This window comes from Meles meles, chromosome 7, assembly GCF_922984935.1.
Source record: "Meles meles chromosome 7, mMelMel3.1 paternal haplotype, whole genome shotgun sequence".
Taxonomy (NCBI): domain Eukaryota; kingdom Metazoa; phylum Chordata; class Mammalia; order Carnivora; family Mustelidae; genus Meles; species Meles meles.
The window spans coordinates 111,388,897-111,415,340 of NC_060072.1; the positions used below are offsets into that span (position 1 = coordinate 111,388,897).

Genomic DNA, 26,444 nt, shown 5'->3' on the forward strand with positions numbered 1-26,444 from the left:
AAGAGGCATTGCCTAACCCCCACAGACCTGTCACGTTTCCTGCCTAAAGTGGAAGGGTCCCCTTGCTACAGTGGGGAGAGGATACTACTGAATGAACGTGGGGAGGACTTCAGAGCCCTCTGTGAGCTACCCCTCCCCAGCCCAACCCAGGGACCTGGGGGTTCTCACTGGATCCTTCTGCCTGAGACAGTCTCCTCCAGCCGGGAGGGCTTTTGCTGCCATCTCTCTCCCAGTATGTTGGCCCCGCCTTTCTGATCCACTGGGCCCTCTAGAGCCTCAGTGTCCTCTTTTTAAAAGCTCTAGGTCCAGCTAAGGAACTGCCGGACACAACTCCTGAAGAATTCCCCTGCCAAGCATCCACGTCAGAACCCAGCCCTTAGGGATATGTAGACCACAGAGCAGTGGGTTTGGCTTTACAGTCTCTAATCGAGGAGAAACACACCAACTCTACAAGCCAAGAACATCTCCTAGAGCTCTTCCTGAATTTTCTACCCCTTCAAAAATTAGAGTCAGACACTTAATAAAATGTCTGCATCAAGTTGAGGCAGGGGAAAGAGAAGAAATTTGTCTAACCTCTGTTCCCTTAAATAAATAATATTTGGTGAACATCTTGTACCCTAATAAGCATATTGCTTTCTTTCAGGAAATACTAGGAACCAAATCTGGTTTGGATTTGGAAAGTTGTTTGACAAACTTGCAAACTACTCTTCATTTTCTAAGATTTCAGTGATATAGACTTCAGTGGAAAGAACATTTCTCTGCAGGGAAAAGCCCATTTCCCCCATTCTGGCAATTCTGCCTGGGGTTCAAGTCATCACCAGCTAACACATGACACTAGCAAACTGCCAAGCTGAAAAAAATCACAGGGCTGAGAAAGGTTTTAGATGTCAGAGTTGTCAAACTTCTTTTAGCTACAGAACCCATTTGTTCAAGCAAAGCCTTATTCAGAGAGCCACGAAAGCCACTCTGTTCTAGCCACTTATCTCTGGCCTTGCTACCCAAGAAGTCCCTGAGCAGTTCCATGGAGCCCAGTTTGGAAATTCTTCATCTAGACCACCCCCTCCTTGCTGGGCCCTGGCTGGATTTAATTTTCTGCCAAGCTAAGCCCCCAGCTGCAGCACTCCCTGTTTCCAGATCCAGTTCCCTGGTGTGAGTCATTTCGGGAGTTCAAGCCTATTCTTCAAGAACGAAGTTGCTCTGGCCCCGAGTTCAGGTCAGGTGTGGGGTCCGAGTTCTGAAACATGTGCTTCCCCCGCGACCCCCCGCCACAGCCCAGCATACTCTCTGCTGACAGTGAATTGGGAGTCATCTCTAGTACAAAAGACAGGAACTGCCCCATGTGTCCTTTCCCCTATTTTTCTTGATTACTGCAAGAGCCCAAGATTCTAGGCTCCCATGCGCACGTGGTTCTTTGCGTCCTGTGTCCCCTCTCCCTTGTCATCCCTCTGAAATCTTCCCATTGTGACTTCTGCTCCCTGCAGGCTGCTGCTCATTCAGGGGTCAGCAGACATTTTCTGTAAGGGGCCAGATACTCGTTTTCAGCTCACAAGCTGTGCGGTTTGTCTCGATGATTCAACCCTAGCAAGAAAACGGCAGTCAACAGCAGCAGTATGGGAATGATGGGTGTAGCTGAACTCCAGCAAAACTCCATTTCCAGAGCAAGTGGCCCAAGGGCTGCCCTAGACCCGCAGCTCTGTGTCTGGCCACTCACTTAACTTCCTGGCTCCCCCAAGGGGCCTGCTCCATTGCAGTCTCTCCCAAATGCCATGTTCCACAGCCAGAGGTCAGGAGAAGGTCCCTACGCTTCTCTTATTTCTGCTTTCAGATTGGTGGCCTTTCCTTCCTAGCCACCTCTGGTTCTGATGTGTGTGATCAGACCCTTTCACCCCGACTTCTCCCTATAGGATCTCCTCTAGTCCTCTGGGGACTCCTCATTCCTTGAAGACAGGAGCTCTTGGCTCACTCCCAACTCTCCAACCTTGCTATTCCTGCTGTCCCCTCCAGTACTTTCTTAGTTCATTGATATCTTCTCCCCACCAAGGGATCCTGACTCTATCCTGTCTCAGCTGCCCACTCCCAGGGTTATAGCCAATACCCCTGACATAACTAACAGCTGTACCCTCCCCCATAATCTCAAATGAAACACCCTGCTCTGGAAACACCACGAGCCATTTTTCCAGCTTACTCCCTCCAGCACTTTGACTCTGACAGTCCATTCATCCTGTTCCATTTTCTCTGTTCCTCTGCCCATTGTGTCCAGTCCTCCTTTTAACCAGCTTAGATGTCCAGCCCCATCACAATCTCTCACTTGCCTATACAGTCAACTTCCCACTTTCCATCTTCACCGACCTTGTTCACTTGGAAAAACACCAGCCCTGATCAAATCCAATTAGATGGAGATCAATCTGGTACCTGAAGTTGTGTCGCTGAAAGGGGTAGAGAAACATGCAAAGCTGAGCTCATGGGTTGCACTTGACACCTGTGACCACCAACTTCAAACAGGTCCTTAATAATACCTGGCAACCCTACTCCATTCACTCCTCCACTTTCTTTGGTGAGTCTTTAAAGGGGGAGACCTTTAAACTCCCAATACCTGCTCCCTTTTCCCATTTTCAGCCAATGACTTTGCTACCTGTTTCCCTGAGAAAACACAGGTAATCAAGGAGAATATCAGTACCCTATGATGCACTTTACCCCATGAACCATGAGAAACCATCCTTTCCCCCTTCTAGGGCCAATACCCCTCAGGGTGCAGGAGATCCCTTGCACCCTCTGCAGGATAGCAATACTTCTGTAATTGTGCTCTCACTTCTCCATGGTCCAATTGTCTATTTCTGTTACATAACTCCCATCACATATAAAAAATTGCTATATTTAAAATATATAAAAAATATATATTTCTCATTAAAAGCAAACACAACTCTCTGAATTCCACATCCTTTTCTGGCAACCATCTTTTTTCTTCTACTAACTTTTACAGCAAAATTCCTCAGAAGGCTTGTCCATACCAGCCACGTGGCCACTCAGTCCAGAACATGTGGCTAATCTGAATTGAAACATGCCGTCCATGTAACATACACAGCAGATTTCAAAGATTTAGCATAAAAAGAGTAACAAACATCTCGGGAAAAACTCTTTGTATTTATTAGAGTTGAAATGATAATATTTGGGTTATGTTGTATTAAATAAAATATATTATCATAGTTAATTTCGCCAGTTCTTACTTTTTTAATGGGGCTGCTAGAAAGTTTAAATTACATATATGGCTCATATTTGTGGCTTGCATCCTATTTCTGTTAGACAGAGCTATTTCAGACTTTTTTTTCCTATCCTCTCTTGAACCCATATCTGTTAGGCATTTGGCCCCATCACTTCTCCAAAACAGATATTTTCAAAGTCTCAGGAGTCTGCATGCTGCTGAAGCCAGTGGTTAGTTTCCCATCCTTGTATCTGCAGCACGAAACCAATTTCCAGGGGATCATCTGTTTGTACCTAGGCAAAATCAAAGGGGAATAATTAGGAGGAAGGAAATGTGTGGGGATGAGAGAGGATGTGGTTCCCGGCCACATGACAGCAGGAGCTAGGAAACCATGGAGTGGGAGAGAGGGCACTGCAAGAGGACTGAGACACAACAGCAAGCCTTAGCAACTTTACGCCTCTGTCCAGGCTTCCCAGGTTATACAAAGCCAGTTGTGTTCGTGCACAGCGTTGCCTATCAACTCTCAGACCTCTCTGGGCAACGGTGATGCCCTTTGGCAGGGAGGTAACTACACTGAGGGGATGTCATCTTATGATGGGCACAGTCCGTCCCATGTACACACCTTGGCTCTGGTTCCCGGGCTGGGGATGTTTGCAAACTTTGCTATCCCAAGCTGCCTTCAGAGAATTCAGGGTCTGACAGTTCCATCTCCCCTTCCTCTCTTCTAGGCTTTTTAGTGCAATTTTAGAACAAGCAACCAAAGCCGACGGGGCAAATGCTCTGGGAGGGAAAGGAGCTGGATTTGACGTGAAGGCACTGAGGGCATTCCGCGTGCTGCGCCCATTGCGCCTGGTGTCTGGAGTCCCAAGTAAGTAAAGCCGTTCTTCCGGGTCGCAGTGGTATCTTGTCACCCCCCTCTGCTGTCTGAGTTGCCAGGAGCCCTTTGCAAGAAAACTGATTCCATATCAATGGAGGTGTTTTTTCTTAAATGAATTCCTTTGTTATAAATAAATAAACAAACAAACAAATAAATAAAAGATTATACATCCTTAAAAAAAAAAAAGAACCTAACTCTGATGTGAGCCCATGAAAACACACTGTGGTCCCAGCTCCTGTAAACACCTGGAAAACATCCACGGCAGCCAAACAGCCAAATGAAGACAGTCTACCCAGAGAAAGAAATCCTTTGGCCAGCTGAGCCATCCTCCCAAGGCCCTGGACTGGGAATTTATTAAGCACATTTGCACCGAGGAGCCAGGTGAGCAGAGAAGGCTAATCCCTAGGGCTCAAGCTCAAGGTATTTTAGCCAATGAGATTATCTCTACTTTCTGTATTTTTCCAAAGAACAATCAGAAAAGCATCAATGGTTGTTCAAAAAGTTCTATTTGCCATTTCTCTCAACCCTCTCCTTCTTTCATGTCAAATGGGACATTTCCGGCTTCAGAAACCCTATTTATGGACAGGCTGCCTGCCTTTGTGAGAATTGGTTTTGCCCAAGGGTGGAGGGTGTTCAGCTCTCTGACTCAGGCCAGAGGGCATTAGAGAGATATTGTCTATCCAGATACCAGTCCCGTGGACAGCCCCTCTTCTCCCTCTTCCTCCAGAAGTCTGCTCCATTGTGGATGAGCCCCGGGCACTGAACACTGCAACTTTGGGCACCCCGCATCACCTTCAACAAAGCACAGCCCCAGTTGCTCTTAGGGGTTAAGTCAGCTTTCAGAGAGCTCCTCATTCCACTCCTCCTTGATCGATTGGCACAATCTGAGCATAATTCTGGACTGGTGTGCTGAGATTTTTCCTTCTCAATCAGCTCCATCACATCTGGCCCATAAGTCAAAGTAGAGACGGTCCTTATGGCTGGGCTAAAACCAGATGAATTTGGAAATGGGAGCAGGGCACAGGAAAACAAAGAGGTCCTCTGAACACTGAGCCTTTACCACAGAAATGTGAAGGACCTTATATTAAACTATCCGATTCTTTCCATATACGCACAGAATGGTGAGCAGATCTTCCCAAAGTAACCTAACTAACTAGCAGCAGAACAGGACTAGAACCAGGTCTCCTGACTTCCAAACCAACTTTCTTTCCTACTATGCAATACAACTTCTTGTAAAGGATTAACTAGTATAAACCTCTTGTCTTAGACTTCTACACATATATCCCATCTCTTCAATTATATTATAAGCCCCTGGAAACCCAGAACTTTGCTTTATATTGGCTCTGTTTCTGCACCATGCCTACAATGGTCTCTGCACAAGGTAAGGAAATTTATTAGATAAATGAAGGCAAGAATTAGAATGTTTTCTTTGCAGTGGGGCCACCTGGGAAAAGTTTGTGGTCTTTCTTAAACTCAAAAGTGAATGTGGAGCTAAGCCTCACACACACATTTGGAACAGATTCTTTCTACTTGGACTTAAACATTTTAGGACATCTAGAAATAGAAACAGTATACAGTTGACCCTTGAAAAATGTGGATTAGGTGTGCTGACCCCCACCTTGTGCAGCTGAAAATTAACATATAATTTTTGATTCCTCCAAAACTTCTCTACTAATAACCTACTGTTGACCAGAAGTCTTACCAATAACATAAACAGTAAGTTAACACATATTTTATATGTGTTATAATATACTATATTCTTTTTTTTTTTTTCCCTTTTTATTTATTTTTTTTTTCAGCGTAACAGTATTCATTCTTTTTGCACAACACCCAGTGCTCCATGCAAAACGTGCCCTCCCCATCACCCACCACCTGTTCCCCCAACCTCCCACCCCTGACCCTTCAAAACCCTCAGGTTGTTTTTCAGAGTCCATAGTCTCTTATGGTTCGCCTCCCCTCCCCAATGTCCATAGCCCGCTCCCCCTCTCCCAATCCCACCTCCCCCCAGCAACCCCCAGTTTGTTTTGTGAGATTAAGAGTCATTTATGGTTTGTCTCCCTCCCAATCCCATCTTGTTTCATTTATTCTTAAAATAAAGTAAGCTAGGGAAAAGTAAATGTTATTAAGAAAATCATACAGTGGGCACCTGGGTGGCTCATTCGGTGAAGTGTCTGCCTTTGGCTCAGGTCATGATCCCAAAGTCTTGGGATGGAACACTGGAATCAGGCTCCTTGCTCAGTGGGGAGCCTATTCCTCCCTCTCCATCTGCCCTTCCCCACCCTGCTTTTGTGCTCTCTCCTGTGCACTCTCTCTCAAATAAATAAATAAATAAATAATTTCTATAAAGAAAATCATATAGTGAGAAAAAAAATACATTTATAGTACTGTTCTATATTTAGCAAAAAAAAGTCTGTCTGTAAGTGGACCTACACAGTACAACTCATATTGTTCAAGGGTCAACTGTATACGAAGATCAAGATCCAATTTCCCTTTTGTCAAGCCTAAATTCTTGATTTCTTGATTAGCTTTCTTGATTAAATTCTAAATTTCTTGATCAATCAGCCATAACTCAATAGACGAAAATCAAGGAATGAGAAGGAAGGTGAGAATAACTTTGAACATGACTTTAAGGAGCTTAATATGATGACAATGATGCAGCCAATGTCTCAGTGATAGGAGCTATGAAATTCTCCAAACTTCGTACCAAACTACAGGGGACATGATGAATCTTACCCCCTTATGTGTGTGCTTATTAGGAGCACACACTTTCAGAGCATTGTTCTGTGTATGAGGACATACCATAAAGAACAAATACAGTCCTTTCACCTGAGGAATCTGACAATCTAATAAGAGTGTATCAGTTAGCTTTTGCTGTAGGAACAAACAATCCCAAATTCTCAGTGACTTAAAATACAAAACCTTTATACTTGGTCATGTCACATGATGATGTTGGCCAGCTCCCTCTTTTCTGGGCTCAGCTGGACTCTGGGCTTCTATATGGGATCTCATTCCAGACCCCAGGTTGAAGAAGCATCCAGCAGGTAGGCCATGTTGTTCTCATGGTAGGGGACAGATGTTCAAAAAGGGACAAAAGAGCACAAGAATAATTTAGGCTTTTGCTCAGAATGGCTTATATCATGGCTACTCAATTTCCAGGGGCCAAAGCAAGTCACATTGCTATCTTTGTTCCAAGGATAATGGGACACAAAAGTATACTGTACCTATGAGAAGCAAGGGTGAACAAACAGTGCAGTCTAAACCAAAGACTGAGGAGTTTGGATTTAGCGGAAATATCTATGGTAATTACTCTAGTACAGAAATTCTCAATTAGAGATGCATATGGTTGAGAGTCACTCATGCTTCAGTGCATTAAAAAGGAAAATCAGATTAGATACAGTAGCTAGGTTCCACTGTAGAAACTTCGTAAAGAAGGTGTCCCATCGCCACATGCATTTAGTTAATGGTAGAACTGTAGAGTGCAGTCAGGAAGAGATATCATACCTTGGAATTCTCTCAAGAAGATGAGTAAGGCCCTACTATTACCTGTCATGCAGTCCAAGAAGGTAGCTTCATCACAGAAGATGATCACACTGAGATGGTTTTGCAGGTGTTGACAGCCTTGCAGGTAGCTTCATGCTTATACATAAGGTTATGTATTCTTATACATAAGGCTTGTGTTCCCCAGGTTGCCAACAGAATAGCTCTTTTTGGAGCTTAAAGGAAGGGCTAATCCAGCCTGTTACCCTTTCTCCTGGAAAATTGTCTGTGCAACTTTTAAATAATAAAAGTGAACAAGTGCCTCGTGCTAGTTTGGTTGTATCATTCAGGAAGATGTCAGCAATCTCTCCTACCACTCCAAACCTAGACAAAGTCCATTTCGTAGATCTTTTAGGTATCTTCTTTCATATTTCAGCAGAACTCAAAAGAGTTGCCTGTATCTGTTGCCTTCAATTCTTGTCTTCCCATTCTCTCTCAAATCTCATCAGTCAAGCTTTCTCCCCTATTACTGCAGTAAAACATCTCTTCTCAAGACCACCAGTGATTTTTCCATGTTACCAGACCCAGTGGTTAGTTCCCTGGTGCCACTGTATTTGATCTACCTGTAGGATTGGATGCAGCTGATCATCCCTTGTCTTTGAACCACCATCACCACTTAGCTACCAGGATACTGTTCTTTCTTCTTTGGCTTTTCCTTATCAGAATTGCTTGCTGACTTACCCTCACGTTCTCATCCTCTTAGCATCGCAGAGCTGCAGGTTCAGTCCTCAGATCTCTTCTCTATTTCAGGGATACTTAGTTTCTGAGTATCTGGCATTAAATATCCTGAGCCTTCTGACATTAAATATCTCTTATATGTCTTCTAATAACTATGAACTCTATGTACCAGTTCTAACCTCTGTTCTAAGCTCCAGACTTGTATACCTCCCTGCTTATTCCAGTCCTTTCATTTGCTGTCTAAGCATCTCAAACTTACCACATCCATAACAGAACTTCCAGTCTTCCCAAAGTCTTTCCTGTCTTGGTCAATGTCAACCTCATCCTTCCAGTTACACATGCCAAAAATCTTGGACTTATTACTTTCTCTCACCCTTTGTAGGCAGTCCCTCAGGAAATTCTCTTGGGCATACCTTCAAGAAACTCCCTCTTTCCTACCACCTCCAGCACCAGCCACCTCTCACCTTGATCATCACCAACACCTCTCACCTTGATCGTTATCGTAGCTTCCTAACTGGATTCTCTGTTTCCATGCTTACCTTTTGCCACAGCTTATTCTCAACACAGTAACCAACGTGGTCTTTTTGAAATACAAATCCTCGTAAAATACACATCACAGCTGTGCTCAGAGCCCCCCAAGTCTCCCCTCACTCACTGATGAGTGAGAGAGTCCCACAGGGCCCTACATGGTCTCACTGCCCTCCTCTCTGAAACCATCTCCCTCCCCCCTTCCCTTCTATCTGTCCCATCTTGCCAGCTTCTGTGACCTCCTTGCCACACTTCCAACACTCCAAACCCACTACCATCATGGAGCCTTCACGCTTGCTGCTTCTTGTGTCCACAATGCCCTTTCCCCAACTCTCTGCTGGTCTGGCCTGCTCACATGGTCAGTCTCCACAGAAGTGTCATCTTACCAGAGAGGTCTGCTCTCCCCATCTGTTAACATACTTGATGCTTAGAGACTTTTCATGGGACATGCTTTCCCTATGGTCTGAGTTTTTGTAAGATTAGTTCTTTCTCAGTTAAAAGCGTCATTTCTGGAATCACACAGAATAGAAAACACTCTTAAACAAGGGTTTGCTTCCTAATTGAGAAGTGAGAAGAGGCGTAAAACCCTTTCTTCCTATTGTTTCTTGGTCAGATTAGAACTGTTTCTTGAAAACAAATCAACACCAACCAGCCAACACGTATCTGTTGATTGGATACGAGATAAAAGGTGCCAGAAGAGACAAGACAAAGTGGTTTTGAGCAAGAGCTCTTGAATCAGACTGCCTGGCTTCTGCACTGACTCACTCTGTGACCTTGAAGAAGTTACTAAGACTTTCTGTGCCTTAGCTTCCTCCTCAGTAAAATGGAAATAACAGTAGAACCTATTTCATATGGTGTTAGAAAAACTAAAGGTGTTAATGCATACAAAGCCCTCATACAGCATCTTGCTTATAGTAAGTGCTCAGTTAAATGGTAGCGGTTACATCACAGCGTATCCCATCTCATGATACGTGAGGCATGTAAAATCCAAGTACACGACAAAATCACTATCAAGACAAAACAGATATACTTTATTTTTTTAAGATTTTATTCATTGATTTTAGAGAGAAAGGGAGAGCACAAGCAGGAAGGAGCAGAGGGAAGGGAGAAAGAATCTGAAGTAGACTCTTGAGCGCAAAGCTCAATCCCGTGACCCTGAGATCGTGACCTGAGCCAAAACCGAGAGCTGGATGCTTAACCGACTGAGCCTCCCAGGCACTCCAAAAGAGATACACTTGAAACAGTAAAGAATATTTAAGAGTTAAATAGCTACAGGAGACCAAAAACTACTAGAAAGGCATTATATGTGGGAAAATGAAGTAGATCCAAGGGGCGTGTTTCCCGGGGACTATGGCAGCCCAGAAAAGCTTTATGAGGAGACGGTATTTGAAACAAGACTTAAGTTTCTGGTAGAAGATGTAGGGATGGAGATGAAAGGCCATTCGGGGTGGAAACCTCACTTTTTTGGGTCACAGCCCAGACCAGCACGTAGGTCTCTGTATGGACCAGTCCACCACCGAAGAGGATGCGGTGAGAACCGGGTGATGCGGGTCGGCACAGACTGCAGTGGGTCCTGGGTTCCAGGACAGGAAGGTGGTTTTCTAAATAGACTCAGTTCTTTCCTCTCCACTGGAAGCATTCAAAAGACTGCAGTGCAGAGAGACAGCAAAATGCCTCAGGAATCTCCTCCAAGAGTATCAGAATGGATGGCAGATCTTAGACTCCAGGGAGGTTCGGTGGCCCACCCTGGACACAGCTAACTGGTGGCAAAGCTGGGGTCAGAAGTAGACCAGAGCAAGCTCCCCTCTCCCACTCTGGCCAGCCTCCCTCCCGGAGGCCAGGTTCAGGGCAAGCCACTCTCTGAGCTCTCCACCAGAGACCTCATACTATGCAACACCTACCACACTGCTTTTAGTGCTGTTGAGAGAGTGCATTCTTGACCCAAAACTTCCTGCTGCAAAAGTTAAAAACTCACTGGAGTGCCCAGGTACCCAGGTGAACTACACTCATCCCATAATGCAGTTTTTTTCCCCCGAAATGGCTTATCCCCCCTCCTGGGGATTAGTAACTGTGAAATTGGCCACACTGAATAGCAAACGCTGCCAGTTAATCAGACCCATTGGGGGCACATTAGAGCTGCTAAAAACAACTTTCTGGAGTGTTTTTACACTTCGATGCTTCAAAAGAAGTTATGCCATCCTACCTAGAATTTGCTCTTCGGTAAGGTGGGCCACAGCGGATTTGCAGTCACTGTTCCTGCTCCCGGGACAGGGTTCCCAGGGGGGTGCTTGCACTGCTAGGGAGGACGAGGGCTCAGGTACCAGAGATGGTCCCAGCAGCAGCTCCCTCTCTGTATTTAAGGACACTTCACATTCCAGATTGGATGAGAGAACGCCTGTCTAGAGCTGATATTTGCAAATCTGAAATTTACAGATTTTGAAACCTGTGTCCCAGAGAAGACCCATTAGTCAGAGCAGAGGCTTGCATGCACATTGTCCTCTCCCCAGTTCCTGCTCTTTCCTCTACCCATGTCACCAGCTTCCCAGACCTCCCTTTCTTCGGTTCATGTGGCAATCCCATAATGTGCCAGCATGCTGCAGGTGAGGCAGAAGAGCTCAAGCCTGAAGTGGACAGAAGATTCAGGCTCCAGCCCTTCTGTCCCGCCCACCTAGCTCAGGGACTTTAGGCAGGTTGGTTGGTTCTGGATCTCTGTTCTATCTGTGACTTGAAGAGCCTGACCTACCTAGCCTCTGCGTCTCTTTCCCCCTTCCACATGCTCTTCCACTCTGCACCAGCTGGCTGCCCTTGCCAGTAGCAGGCCTCTTGTTTCTCCACTCTCGGCTTTCTCTTCCCTTTCATTTTCTTGGACTTGGCCCTCTTCTCCCCCTCACTTTCTAATTTGCTTTCTCTGCCTTTTCATCCCTTTTGTCCCAAGGGGATCTTAAATCCCTAAGGGGATCTAAAACCAAAATGAGGGACCTTAAACCACTTACAAGGCTGCTTGATACAAGGACAGGGGCAGGTGCCTAAGTCCATTCCTCTCTCTACTTCTCCTTAGGAGGGACCAGAAGCTGCCCATCCCACTGCCCATCCCGTGCAGAAGTCCTGTCTGCAGCATCTTCTAGGTCCCTCCTCTGCCACTTTCTTTTACTAAAACAGGAAACCTTGTTCTCTGCATTCCTCTCATGGTGCCATTCCTGAGGAACATCTGAGTGGGAAAGGACTTTAGATAATCTGATCCAACCAAGTTTCCATTTTACAGATGAGAACACTGCAACCAGACATCTTAAATGACCTTCTTAAGGTCACACAGCTCCCTGGTGGCAGGCAGACAGGACTCAATTTCTACACCACCTGTAAGAAGACTGATGGACGTCATGATGGGATGTACAGTTTTGTACAGTCTTTGGGGTTCCCAGAGCTCCCTCGCACACATTGGTTCACAGACACCCCAAGAGGGAAGCCTGAGGGAATGTCAGTGCTCCCTCCCACTTTCCCGCTCCAGGCAGCCTGCCGGCTTGCGTTCACCAACACAGAGCGGACCCTAGGGAGGACAGCTATAAACAGCACAGCCTCTTAACTTTCCAGACAGGTTAGCTGGCCTGCTTTGCTCTGAGGAGTCTGATGTCAGCTCCCTGGTGTTGACATTCCTGGCGTACCAGAAACAGAACAGAATTTAGAACAGGGTCCCGCCCCAGCCCCCCCAAACCTGTCATGTTCAAGGCAGATGGGAGTTGACACCCACCCTCTCCCAGGTCACCCAGCATGATTCCACTACGGCACCCCTCCTCTGATTTGGGATCTCTTGATGCCCCAGAAGAGGAGGTCAGGGGCACAGTTACAACGGCAGCTCTGCACCCAACCTCTCTGTTCCCGGCTTCACATTGCCTCAGTTTCTCTATCTACAAAGGTGAGCTTAGTGATGAATGTTCCATGGATGGGGATAAGGTTTTACCTCTCAAGCTCCAGGAGTTTCTAGCAACAGAGATACCTTTAAATCCACCTCTTGAAGAGAGACATTATGGATTGCAATGAGCCATGGCATCAGGTAGTAAGGAAAGGAAGACGACCCAAATGCAGCAAAACAAGTTATTTTAAACAACGAGCATATTTCAAAAGTTCCAGGCCCGGTTGCCATGGTGTTTCACTGAGAGATTATTGAATATCAATAACAGTATCTGACTAAACCAGGGAAATCTCTATTATTTGATGTTGTATATACACTAGCTTAAAAAATAATAATGACAAAGAATGCATTCAATCACACAATAACTTCTCGTAATTATTAAAAGAAAGCACAGACATTCCCCTGTGATGAAAATGTCCCTTTTTGATTTAAGAACAAAATGTAGGTGGTGATAAATGGTAGGGTTACCACCAACTAAAAGCAATATTCAGCATCAGTGCAAGGCTTTCAGACAGACTGCAAAGGATTTATTGGCTGATTAATCAGCCCGGTGGTCCAGGAAGGCAGGGACATTATCCCTAATTTATAGATAGGCAAATACAGTCCCAAGCGCTTCTCCCAGAATAATGAACAGAGATGGGTTCAGACTATTTTCCAAGTCAGGAATACTCCCGGTAGGACACAGGTTGCTGTGGTTTGGAGGGGGGTACATTTCCCATCAGGGTGCTCCATATGGCTTTCAAGACGAGGACAATTAATAGGATGTTGGTTTATTTATGTTTCGATGGCCGGTGAACCTCCTTGGTTTCAGAGGCTGATGAGAAATGGAACCATTCCAACCTGGGACTTGGAGAAAAGTGGGAGGCACTCCAGGTCTTCAGGTGAAGAAAACAGGGATCTAAGTCTGGCCAGTGACCTTACTGTTTAAACTCTGACCTTCAGTTTTCTCATCTGGAAAATGAAAGGGCTAGACTGTATTCAACCTAGAATTCTTCTGAGCTGTATCATCCTATACTTCAGTGGCAGAGAACAGAAGTAACCTGAGAATTTCTTTTCTTAATCAATAATTCTACATGTAGTCATCGATAGGGCAGGAACTTTGGCAAACCCCTTCTATCTTTCAGCTCCCAGGACATTAGCAATCAGGCCAAAGGTGGGAGAAGTAAGTCAACACTATTTATTTATTTATTTATTTATTTATTTATTTATTTATAAAGATTTTATTTATTTATTTGACAGAGAGAGAGCACAAGCAGGCAGAGCAGCAGGCAGAGGGAGAAGAAGCAGGCTCCCTCCTGAGCAGAGAGCCCGACATGGGGCTCAATCCCAGGACCCTGGGATCATGACCTGAGCCAAAAGCAGATGCTTAACTGACTGAACCACCCAGGTCTCCTAGTCAATAATATTTATTAAACACTGATCATGTGCCCAGGATTATGGCAGGTGGCAGCTCATAGAAGAAGAGAGAGCTTCTTAAATTCAGGAAGCTCCATGATTAATTCTGTTTTGTGCCTGGCCCTTTCCTGGAGGTCCCTAAACATGAAATAACAGCCAGCAACAAGATGACTGTAACCTAATTTAAAATAATGATAATAATAAAGGCCACTTAGGCTTATAAGTGACACATGCTTTACAAGCGCTGGAAGGAAAAAATGAGGGGTTAGAAAATGAAGATACAGTGGGGTCAGTGTCCCATGAAATGATCGATATACAGAGCATGAACCCCAGGTACCTGTTATTCTTGGTTTGTTCCCTGCTGCTGATCCATGACAATTAGTAGGTGAGAACATAGACAGTGGAGTTCCACTACCTGAGTTCAAATTCCCAGAGCCACCACTTATTAGCTATATGCCTGAGTTTCCTAACCTATAAAATGGGGGTTAAAACTGCATTTACTGGGGCACCTGGGTGGCTCAGTGGGTTAAAGCCTCTGCCTTCGGCTCAGGTCGTGATCCCAGGGTCCTGGGATCAAGCCCCGAATTGGGCTCTCTGCTCAGCAGGGAGCCTGCTTCCGCCTCTCTCTCTGCCTGCCTCTCTGCCTACTTGTGATCTCTGTCTGTCAAATAAGTAAATAAAATTTTTTTTAAAAACCGCATTTACTTCATGGAGTTCTTGTGAAGATTAAATAAATAAATGCTCATAAAGCATTTAGAAATATGCTCCATAGATAAGAAGCGTTCAGCAAATATTAGCTATTCATATTCCTGTGGGTTCAACTCTTTACCTATGTCAGACTCCAAGTTGGACTAGTTAGAGGAAGGGGAACTTCTACAACTGATTTTTAAAAATTAACTTTAATGAAGTATAATTTACATTCAATAAAATTCATACATCTGAATTGTGTATCATCACAAATGTAATAACCTAACAATAGTATTTCATTTACCCAACCCCCATCCTCTGTGATTGTTATGTGTCTCTTTTTACTTATACATATACTTAAACCCCATCTTACAGTGTTTATATATATATATATATATATATATATATTGCTTTAAGCAGTCAGTTATCTTTAAAGTAAATCATGATCTACAGATCCTAGCTTCCTTCTTTTTTTTTACAGATAATTTCTTTTTTAATTAATTTTTTTTATTTCTTTTCAGCGTAACAGTATTCATTGTTTTTGCACCACACCAGTGCTCCATGCAGTACGTGCCCTCCCTATTACCCACCACCTGGTTCCCCCAACCTCCCACCCCCTGCCCCTTCAAAACTCTCAGGTTGTTTTTCAGAGTCCATAGTCTCTCATGGTTCATCTCCCCTTCCAATTTCCCTCAACTCCCTTCTCCTCTTCCTCTCCCCATGTCCTCCATGTTATTTGTTATGATCCACAAATAAGTGAAACCATATGATAATTGACTCTCTCTGCTTGACTTATTTCACTCAGCATAATCTCTTCCAGTCCCGTCCATGTTGATACAAAAGTTGGGTATTCATCCTTTCTGATGGAGGCATAATACTCCATCGTGTATATGGACCACATCTTCCTTATCCATTCGTCCATTGAAGGGCATCTTGGTTCTTTCCACAGTTTGGCGACCATGGCCATTGCTGCTATAAACATTGGGATACAGATGGCCCTTCTTTTCACTACATCTGTATCTTTGGGGTAAATGCCCAGTAGTGCAATTGTGGGGTCATAGGGAAGCCTCCCTCAAAAAAATTGAAAAATCCAGAATACACCAGCTGTCTCTACACCTTAAAGAACTGGAGAATCAACAACAAATCAAACCAACTCCACACACAAGAAGGGAAATAATCAAGATTAGAGCAGAGATCAATGAGGTAGAAACCAGAGATACAGTAGAATGTATCAATGAAACTAGAAGCTGGTTTTTTGAAAGAATCATTAAGATCGATAAACCATTGGCCACACTAATCCAAAAGAAAAGAGAGAAGGCCCAAATTAATAAAATTATGAATGAAAAGGGAGAGATCACAACTAACACCAAGGAAGTAGAAACAATCATCAGAAATTATTACCAACAGTTATATGCCAATAAGCTAAGCAACCTAGATGAAATGGATGCATTCCTGGAAAGCTATAAACTCCCAAAATTGAACCAGGAAGAAATTGACAACCTGAATAGACCAATATCTAGTAACGAGATTGAAGCAGTGATCAAAAACCTCCCAAAAAACAAGAGCCCAGGACCTGACGGATTCCCTGCGGAATTCTACCAAACTTTCAAAGAGAAATAACACCAATTCTCCTGAAGCTGTTTCAAAAAATTGAAGCAGAAGGAAAACTTCCAGACTCTTTTTATGAAGCCAGCATTACCCTGATCCCCAAACCAGGCAAAGATCCTACCAAAAAGGAGAATTTCAGACCAATATCACTGATGAATATGGATGCTAAGATTCTCAACAAGATCCTAGCAAACAGGATCCAGCAGCACATTAAAAAGATTAGCCACCATGACCAGGTGGGATTCATCCCTGGGTTACAAGGATGGTTCAACATTCGCAAATCAATCAATGTGATAGAATAAATCAATAAGAGAAGAGAGAAGAACCACATGGTCCTCTCAATTGATCAGAAAAAGCATTTGACAAAATCCAGCATCCGTTCCTGATGAAAACGCTTCAAAGTATAGGGATAGAGGGAACATTCCTGAACTCCTATCTATCTATGAAAGACCCACAGCAAATATCATCCTCAATGGGAAAAAGCTTACAGCCTTTCCATTGAGATCAGGAACATGACAAGGATGCCCACTCTCACCACTCTTGTTCAACATAGTATTAGAAGTCCTAGCAACAGCAATCAGACAGCAAAGAGAAATAAAATGTATCCAAATTGGCAACGAAGAAGTCAAACTCTCTCTCTTTGCAGATGACATGATTCTTTATATGGAAAACCCAAAACACTCCACCCCCAAACTACTAGAACTCATACAGCAATTCAGTAACGTGGCAGGATACAAAGTTGATGTACAGAAATCAGTGGCTTTCTTATACACTAACAATGAAAATACAGAAAGGGAAATTAGAGAATCAATTCCTAGTTTCCCTCTGGTTTCATTTCCCCTCATCCTGAAGGACATCCCCTAGGATTTATATAACCCAGATCTGTTGCTCAGACCAGAGATCAGAATTCTCTCTGCTTTTGTTTATCTGAAAATGTCTTTATGCCATCCTCTTTTTTGAGGAATATTTTAGCTGGATATACAATCCTGTTTGACACATTTTTTTTTCTCTCAGAACTGTAAAGATCCTATTTCATTTTCTCTGGCCTCCATTGTCTCTGATGAAAAGTCATTGATATTATCATTGGTTCCCCTGTACATGTTTCTTTTTTTATCTTGACTGCTTTCTAGAAGTTCTGTCTTTGGCTTTTAGCAGTTAACTACAATGTCTCTTGTGGTTTTCTTTTTTTTTTTCTTTTTTTTTTATTTGTTTATTTTCAGGGTAACAGTGTTCATTGTTTTTGCACCACACCAGTGCTCCATGCAGTACGTGCCCTCCCTATTACCCACCACCTGGTTCCTCAACCTCCCACCCCCCCACCCCGCCCCTTCAAAACCCTCTGGTTGTTTTTCAGCGTCCATAGTGTCTCATGGTTCATCTCCCCTTCCAGCTCCCTCAACTCCCTCTCCTCTCCATCTCCCCATGTCCACCGTGTTCTTTGTTATGCTCCACAAATAAGTGAGACCATATGATACTTGACTCTCTCTCTTGAGGTTTTAATTATATTTTTCCTACTTGAAGTTCGCTGAACTTTTCAGATTCATTCATAAATTGAAGGCTTTCATCAAGTTTGGGGAATTTGAGGACATTATTTCTTCAAATATCTATGTTTTTTTCCTCCAATCTCATGCTTCCTTTTCTAAGACTACAATTTATACTTATGTTAAGTGATTTTATATTATCTCATTGGTCCCTGAGGCTTTGTTCCGTTTTCTTCAGGTTGTTTTATTTTTTGTGTGTTTCATAGATCAAATAATTTCTACTCATTATTCTTCCAGTTAACTCACTTTTTCCTCTGCTGTCCTCATCTTCATTAAATGTATTCAATAAATTTTTCATTTCAGTTACTCTTTATAGGATCTCCATTTGATTTCTTTCTATGTTTTCATTTTATCTGTGAAATTCCCTATCTGTTCTCTCTTTAAACCCATATATTTATTTAATTCTTTTAATATGCTTTCCTTTAATTCTTTAAATATTTTCTTTCTTAATTTTTTTTATTTTTTCAGTGTTCCAAGATTCATTGTTTATGCACCACACCCAGTGCTCCATGAATATGTGCCCTCCTTAATACCCACCAGACTCTTTAAAGTATTAGCCTTACTTTAGGGTAGATTACTTATTCCAGGTGTACTTTCTAGTGTCTCAGTTAGTTTCCAAGGGTATTAATACAATATTAACTAGACCTCTCCACTATGGCAGACCCAGAATGCCATCCTATAGACACTGCTCTTTCCTCAGCACTGCTTAACCTGTAGTATTATTCTCTCCTTTGCCCTATAACAGCTGTTATTTGATAGCCCTCAGTGGTCTCACTGTGCACAGGCATGACCCAACACTAAGCCAGGGACACACAGGCAACACTTTCACAAACTTCTAGAGCTACTTATCTACCCAGCTGCCTCCTCTCTGATGTCACACCACAACCACTACAGCTGCCCAAATTCTGATCTGATCTCTGCCTTCTCAAATCAGTGAGGTTGCTGTGGTCTGTCTGCTTGGACTATAGCTCTTGGTGCTACAGTGAGGAAATTGTTGCCAGTCACAGAATTGTGGTGTTTACCTCATGAGTTTCAATTCTCTCAGGATTATAGCCTTGTGCTGCTTTATGTCCACTTTCTGAAAATAATTACCTCATATTTTTGCCCAGTTTTTTTTTTGTTTTTTTTTGTTTTTTTTTTAAGATTTTTTTAAAATTTTATTTATTTGACAGAGAGAGAGATCACAAGTAGACAGAGAGGCAGGCAGAGAGAGAGGAGGAAGCAGGCTCCCTGCGGAGCAGAGAGCCCGATGTGGGGCTCGATCCCAGGACCCTGAGATCATGACCTGAGCCGAAGGCAGCGGCTTAATCCACTGAACCACCCAGGCGCCCCTTTGCCCAGTTTTTTAATGTTTATGGTAGAAGGGCTCATCTGCTACTAGTTTCTTCAAAATAGCTAGTAATGGAAGTGTACTTGATTTTTAAATCTCAAAATTAATGATTACTATGTTAGCAGATGTAAAGTATTTCCCAAATGTTACATAAATTATATATGACATTATTTCTTATGTAATATATAATATAATTCTGTTATATTATAAAAAATTATGTATTAATTCATTTGTCACACATTTACTGAGGACTATATATAAGGCACAGTGATAGTTGGAAGAAGAAAAGGTACTAGATCTTTCTTAAGATAATTAGAAAATAACCCAGCAAATTTTAGATCCAGAGTGGGCTTTCTCATCCAATATTCACTTTTAAAGAGTCACTTTTAAAGATGTTGAAACCTAGACCCAATAAGATGACATAACTGCCAAGGTCACACAGCTATTAGAGGTAGAAGACAAAATAGTCTGGAATTTTTTCCAGTAAATCTGAAATCTCTTTAAACAAAACAAAACACTAAGCATAATGCTTGGAGATTTTCTCCTATGAAGAAGATTTGATCAGTGCCAAAGCTTCTATTGATTCTCTAGTGACTGAGCCAGAATGGGAAATAAATAAGTCTGGAATCCGAAGAACATTTTGTTTGAATTTCATAGAAAGATTGACTTTAGTGTAGAGTCACCATAAGTTGGCATCAATAAACAAACTTGTTTGTTAAACTCCACCTCAGAAACAGCTGGGGAAGAGAAAGCTGTGAGTTGCCTGGGTATCATAGTGTTTGTTGGATAAAGAGAGGGATATAATCAAGACTATCAGAGTACTCATCCAACTCGATGACTCTATAGTAAGCATGTCCCATTTGCCACCTGAATCATGAAGACATTTTTCAATTTTCCTAAAATCTGCACTTTTACACATTTCTGAAAGGAGTAAGAATCAGGAGCCAAATCATCACTCCCTCCTGTTTAATCTTATTAGGGTATTTCACTCTGTATTTAGCCAGTCCACAGAAACTTCACTCCAATCAGCTCTCTCCAGGGCCTAGCATTTATTCGAGTAGCAGAGGTTTTCCAACCCATTTTTACTATGTCCATTCACTCAAAGTCCCAGTTACCTGGATCTGAGGTGGTGGTGGTAGTAGGGAAAATTGTAATGAAGGGACGCCCCTACATGACTTTTCCCTAGATGACTTTTGCATTCCGAAATGACACATGAGGTAATTTAGATCACTGTCCTACTGAGGAAAACTAGAAAGGCTGAATAAAATAATCTAAATCTCTTTTCTGAAACTTGAAAAAAATGCCTATAAAAAACAAATATCAGTCTTCTTTGGAGAAAGATAACATCATCAAAGTTCTCAAGTTATTTTGAAAAACAATTTTACAAAAATAAGGTCTAACCCACAATACAAAATAACTAGGCACACAGAAAGACAAGACAACAGGAATGAAAATGAGTAGAAACTGTGGACAATAGAAATAAGCCCAAAGGGGATCCAGATATTGGAATTATCAGATATAGACTTGAAAATATTTATATTTATTATATTCAAAAATATCAAAGACAAGGTAGATTATTTTCCAGAAAACCAGAAGATATTGGAAAAGAGCCAAATGTAAGGTTAGTTATGGAAAATACAACAGCAAATATGAAACATGCAGTAAATAGTTTTAAAAAGATTTAGTACAGCTGAAAACAGAACAGTTGAATTATTGAGAGATGAGGGGAAAATACTGAGAATGAATCATAGAGAATCAAAAGAATGGGAAATGCAGAAAACAATGTAAAAGATTGGAGAATAAATGTTGAATTTAATGAAAATTTTTTTCCTACTCCTTTTGATAGATGCATGATTTTTTTTTTTTTTTGGTTAAAAAAATACTTTTTAACATGACACTGAAGCATAATATAGTGTTTACCTAGATGTAGGAGGGGGTACTACCAGGTGGGGGCATGAGTGGGACTTCTATAGAGCTGGTGATATTCTATTTCTTGACCCGAGTGAGAGTTATGTGGTTTTATTTTGTGATAAATTATACTCTGTAACCTCTATCTTTTTTTCACTTTTCTATATGCATGCTGTACGTCACAGTTTTTCCCAAAAAGGTTTAAAGCAAAAGAAAAAGTGCAGGCCCAGGCATCTACATCATTGGCAAGTGCCGAAAGAAGCCTGTTTCCTATCTTGCCTGTAGCGGAAAGATAGAGTTGGTCACCAGTAGGGGGGCAGCATAGATAGAGGTGGCAAATCATGATCCCAATGACTCCCAATGGATTAGAGTTGTCATGAGAGAGATGTTGTTGAGAGGAATTGCAAGGCCCCATCTGGGACAGGAGGAAAAGAGGCCATGATGGATAATAACATCTGCCACAGCACAGGGTCAGAGAGTAGTGCAGTATATCTGCCTTTTTGCCTGAATAGTAGCTAACGGTTGAGGTTTTAAAGTAAACTCAGCTTAGCTTTTAATTCCAGCTCCAGATGCGTCATATTAGACAAGTTATCTGTCTTGCCCAATTCTCAATTCATTTATCTCTACCAAGATCATTGGAGAAATGAAATGATATATGTAAAGCACTTAGCACAGTAACCAGCACAGGCTGAGTCCTCAAGAAATGGTAACTGATATTATCATTATTGTTCGCTTTGGAACATCCTGTCTCCATTTTGCCTTATTTGTTTTCTTTCAATGTCAGGAATTTTTTTAATACTTTTTTTTCTCTGAGGTTCTCTTTCCAACCCATATTGCTAATACAAAAGATTAATTCAACATGAAGGTTGATATTTTAATTATTCTTACAGTTTTTAATTTATTAGGCAACAGAATATTTGCCATTCCTTTCCTAGGACAACAGTCCCCCTTTGGTGTTCATCAAACCACTTGTGACATGCACAAATTTATTAATATGGAAAGGTTAAATTAAAAAGAAATGAAACCCTCTAATGAATAACAACATTTTAATAAGAACATGTAAAAAATAATAAAACTTGAGACTCTAGGAAAGCTATCTAGACTAGAGTTCTTCTTCCCTTCATAGGAAGGCACTTTTCCAATTAAGAAAATGCATCAGGCACCCTTGAACCTCTCAGTGTGATAAACTTCCTCCTTAACCCAAGAAAGAACTACCTGTCTTCCTAGTTTCCTATATTTCTTAATATATTTTTTACTATAAGCTTGTAAACCATTAAAAACCAATGTAAAACCATTGGCCGGGGCACCTGTGTGGCTCAGTGGGTTAGGCCTCTGCCTTAGGCTCAGGTCATGGTCTCAGGATCCTCGGACTGAATCCCTCATTGGACTCTCTGCTCGGCAGGAAGCCTGCTTCCTCCTCTCTCTCTCTCTCTGCCTGCCTCTCTGCCTACTTGCGATCTCTGTCAAATAAATAAATGAAATCTTAAAAAAAAAAACACCATTGGCCAAATGAAGGCACAAAACATGATCTATACATAAGAAAACTATTAATCAAGATAAAGAGTCATATTGATATGATCTGTGAGATTTATCACACCTCTTATTTCTAGCCGTCCAAGCTAGTTCATGCGAATCAGAAGTAAGCTTTAGACCAATAATCACAACCTGATGTTGTTGATGATGATGGTAGTCACAACCAGAAATGCCAATTTCTGGAGCATTCATTTTTTTTAAAAGATTTTATTTTATTTTATTTGACAGAGAAAGAGAGATCACAAGTAGGCAGAGAGGCAGGCAGAGAGAGGGGGGAAAGCAGGCTCCCCGCCAAGCAGAGAGCCTAATGTGGGGCTCAATCCCAGGACCCTGAGATCGTGACCTGAGCCGAAGGCAGAGGCTTAACCCACTGAGCCACCCAACAGCATTCATTTTTAAACATCAATAAGGGATGACTTTGGAAGATGAGGACCAACTCTGAGCCTTTAGGAGGAAGTGAATGAATTTCCTGAGAAAACCAGAGTTAGACACAGCCACATAAGGGGTGGAAGACTTACTGAATAAAAGAGCAGAAGGAAGCTTCATCCACTGACACAGCTCACAAGTACATTCCTCTCCCTCCATTATGCTCCCACAGTTCTTTGGACAAAATTCTTAGGAACATTGTCACCCATTTCTGCAATTAGCTGTTTCCATGTCTGCCTCTCTCTCCATCTAGCTTACAGCTGTTCATGGCCAGCAACTGCATTTCTTTGTCTTCATAATATTCTCCAGATTAAAAGAATACAGAAAGGAGGGAGGAGAAAGAAAGCAAAGAACTAACTGTGGATGCGGAAGAACTACAGGTGTACACCCATCACAGACACAAGGGGGGAGAGAGTTTCAGAAAGAAGGGAGTAATCAATGGCATCAAAGAGGCCAATGAACATAATGGCTATGGCAAAGGCATGGCTTGGCCAGTTGGTGGCCATAAGTAACCTTTAAAGATGCAAGCTTGGTAAGAGTGGAAATGATATTACCAGGCTGCACTATGAAGAGGGAAAATTGACGCAGAGCTCTTCCTTCCTGTAATGTTGCAGGATTGGGTCACAATCATCCAAGTCCTTTCCATAACTCTGTTAGAGAGATTTTATTGTTACTGGAAGGAGACACTAGCATATATCACTTCTGCTCCCAGCAGCGCAGTGTAGGTGTAAGTCTCTCTGTCTAGAAAAATAAAATAAAATAAAAATTGTATTTTTATTTTATTTTTTAAAGAATCCTATAGGACGCTGATATCAATTAGTGTGTGTAGTTTCTGTATCCAATGCTGACTCCACGCACTTTACTGGTCACACTAATTACCTGACAAGAGTGATGTGACAAGGATCACCCTACCCCAATGAAAATCCAATACCTGCTTAAGAGCATCTCATACTTCAGCAAGGCTGGATGAGATTGTCTTGACCTCCCAGGATGACCAACATGCTCTACGGCCTTGCTTCCCAAAGTGTGGTCAGTGGAGCAACAGCTTCAGTGTCACCCAGACCTGGTCAGAATGCAGAATTCAAGCTCCACCCCACATGGCCTGAAACAGAATCTGCATTTTAACAGATTCTGTGTTAAATAAATTTTAATCTGTTTTAGAGTTCCACTGATAGCCTGACCATGCCTACAATAATAATGGTGTTTACTACCAGTGACACATTGTTCTGAGTATTTGTTGTGAACTGACTTGTTTAGTCTTCACAGCAACTTTGTGAGGTAGGTACTATCATCATCCTTACATTAAGATGAGATCAAACATCTTGTCCAAGGTCACTTGTCTGAGGAGTGGTGGAGCCAGGATTCAACCCAGGCTTTTGGCTCCAGGGGTCCATATGCTTTAACCACTGCACTGCACTGTCTTTTTCCCCCACCGTTTTCTCCCCCGCCCTGCAATTAGCAGGGTATTTCATAGGTGCTCAATAGGTTCACCAGTAAGGGATGCAAAGTTCTGTGTAGTAGCCTGGAGAAAGGCAAACTTGGCCCTTAGAAGAAGAGCTTTCTACTGTCTGGGTATACCAGTTGCTTTTTGTTAGAGAAGGAGAGATCCTCTGATAACATTTCTACCAGGGGAAACTTAGAAAGAAGTAGCTGAAGAGGGAAAGCCTCATTCTAGATTATCTTCCTGGGAGATGTTGGAATTTTATCTAAACTTCTTCAATGTCTGTGTCCCAGGTCCAAGGTGATTCAAGTCTAGGGACAGCATGGGGCTTAATGGGCATGGTAGGGACAATAATCTACTTGAGCACCTGTTTTAATGGAAATATATTCCTTTTAGACAGCATCCAGTTCTGAGGTGAGGCTAGTGAGGAAGCTTAGAATTGGCTCACCATGTAATGACTATGTCATTTTCTTTAAATTTGGTTAAAAGTTTGTTGGAAAGTACAGAAAGCATACCACACTTTGTGGGACCAAACTCTCAGTTGAGCATCATCCAGCTAATCAGACTTCTGGATTAAGCCGCATGTTTTTCTGCCCACCATTCTGCAAAGAGAGGATATCCAGCTTAAATCAAAGAATTGTTTTCTAAACTCCTGGGTGTGGCCTATATTGGGGACAGTCCTGACTCCTCCCTCAGACTTGGACACAGGGATATGACTTCTTTAAAATGCCCTGACACATTGCAGAGTCCTGAGTCGACAACAAAACCACCAGTAACTCCATCAGGAAGTGCTGACTGCATTAAGAATGGGGTCTGCCTCATTTTAGAACCTTATCCAGGTTTGAGATTGGTGGGACATCTCTTTCCATCTAGGCTTCCTGTGTTGGTGGCATGTTATGTGGGGCCGCAAATCCCTATTCAGTTGTATCGAGTCAATCAAATGCTTGGTGATGAAAGTGGTCTCTAAAAGATCCAGCAGAGCAGAACAGGCATACCTCAGAGACATTTGCAGGTTCAGTTCCAGACCACCACAATATGGTGAATATTGTAATAGAATGACCCAAATTTATTTTTTGGTGTCAAATACATATAAAAATTATGTTTACACTATGCTGTAGTCTATTAAGTATGTATTAACATTATGTCTAAAAAATACAATGTACATACATTAATTTAAAAATAGTATTGCTAAAATATGCCAACCATCGTCTGAGCTTTCAGCAAGTTGTTGTCTTTTTGCTGGTAAAGGGTCTTGCCTGCACATTGATGGCCACTGACTGATCAGAGTGGTGGTTGCTGAAGGTTGGGATGCCTGTAGCAATTTCTTCAAATAAGATAATGATGACATTTGTTGCATTGATTGACTCTTCCTTTCATGAACAATTTCTCTACAGCTTGTGATACTCTTTGATAACATTTTCCACATAATAAAACCTCTTTCAAAATTGGAGTCCATCCTCTCAAATTCTGCTGCTGCTCTATCAGTTTATGTAATATTTCTAAGTCCTTTGCTGTCATTTCAGCAGTCTTCATGGCATCTTCACCAGGAGTAGATTCCATTCAAGAAGCCACTGTCCTTGCTCATGAGAAGCAGCTCCTCATCTGTTCAAGTTTTATCACAACAAGATTCCAGCCATTCAGTCATATCTTCAGGCTCCACTTCTAGTTCTCTTGCTCTTTCCACCATTACTTCCTCTGAAGTCTTGATCCCCTCAAAGTCAGCAGTGAAGGTTAGAACCAACTTCTTCCGAACTCTTCTTAATGTTGATATTTTGACCTCTTTCTGTGGATCACAGATGTTCTAAATGGCATCTAGAATGGTAAATCCTTTTCAGAAGGTTTTCAATTT

The 26,444-nt window shown here is 42.3% G+C and overlaps 1 protein-coding gene across 17 annotated transcripts in view; it reads left to right on the plus strand.

The window, feature by feature from the left end:
• CACNA1C (calcium voltage-gated channel subunit alpha1 C) overlaps positions 1-26,444 on the plus strand; it is a 627,772-nt gene that overhangs the window by 382,723 nt on the left and 218,605 nt on the right. For all 17 annotated transcript variants that reach the window (XM_046012065.1, XM_046012074.1, XM_046012066.1 and 14 more), the window contains exon 5: positions 3,928-4,067. In XM_046012065.1, the coding sequence (XP_045868021.1) occupies positions 3,928-4,067 (140 nt within the window). The remainder of the gene's footprint in view (positions 1-3,927; positions 4,068-26,444) is intronic.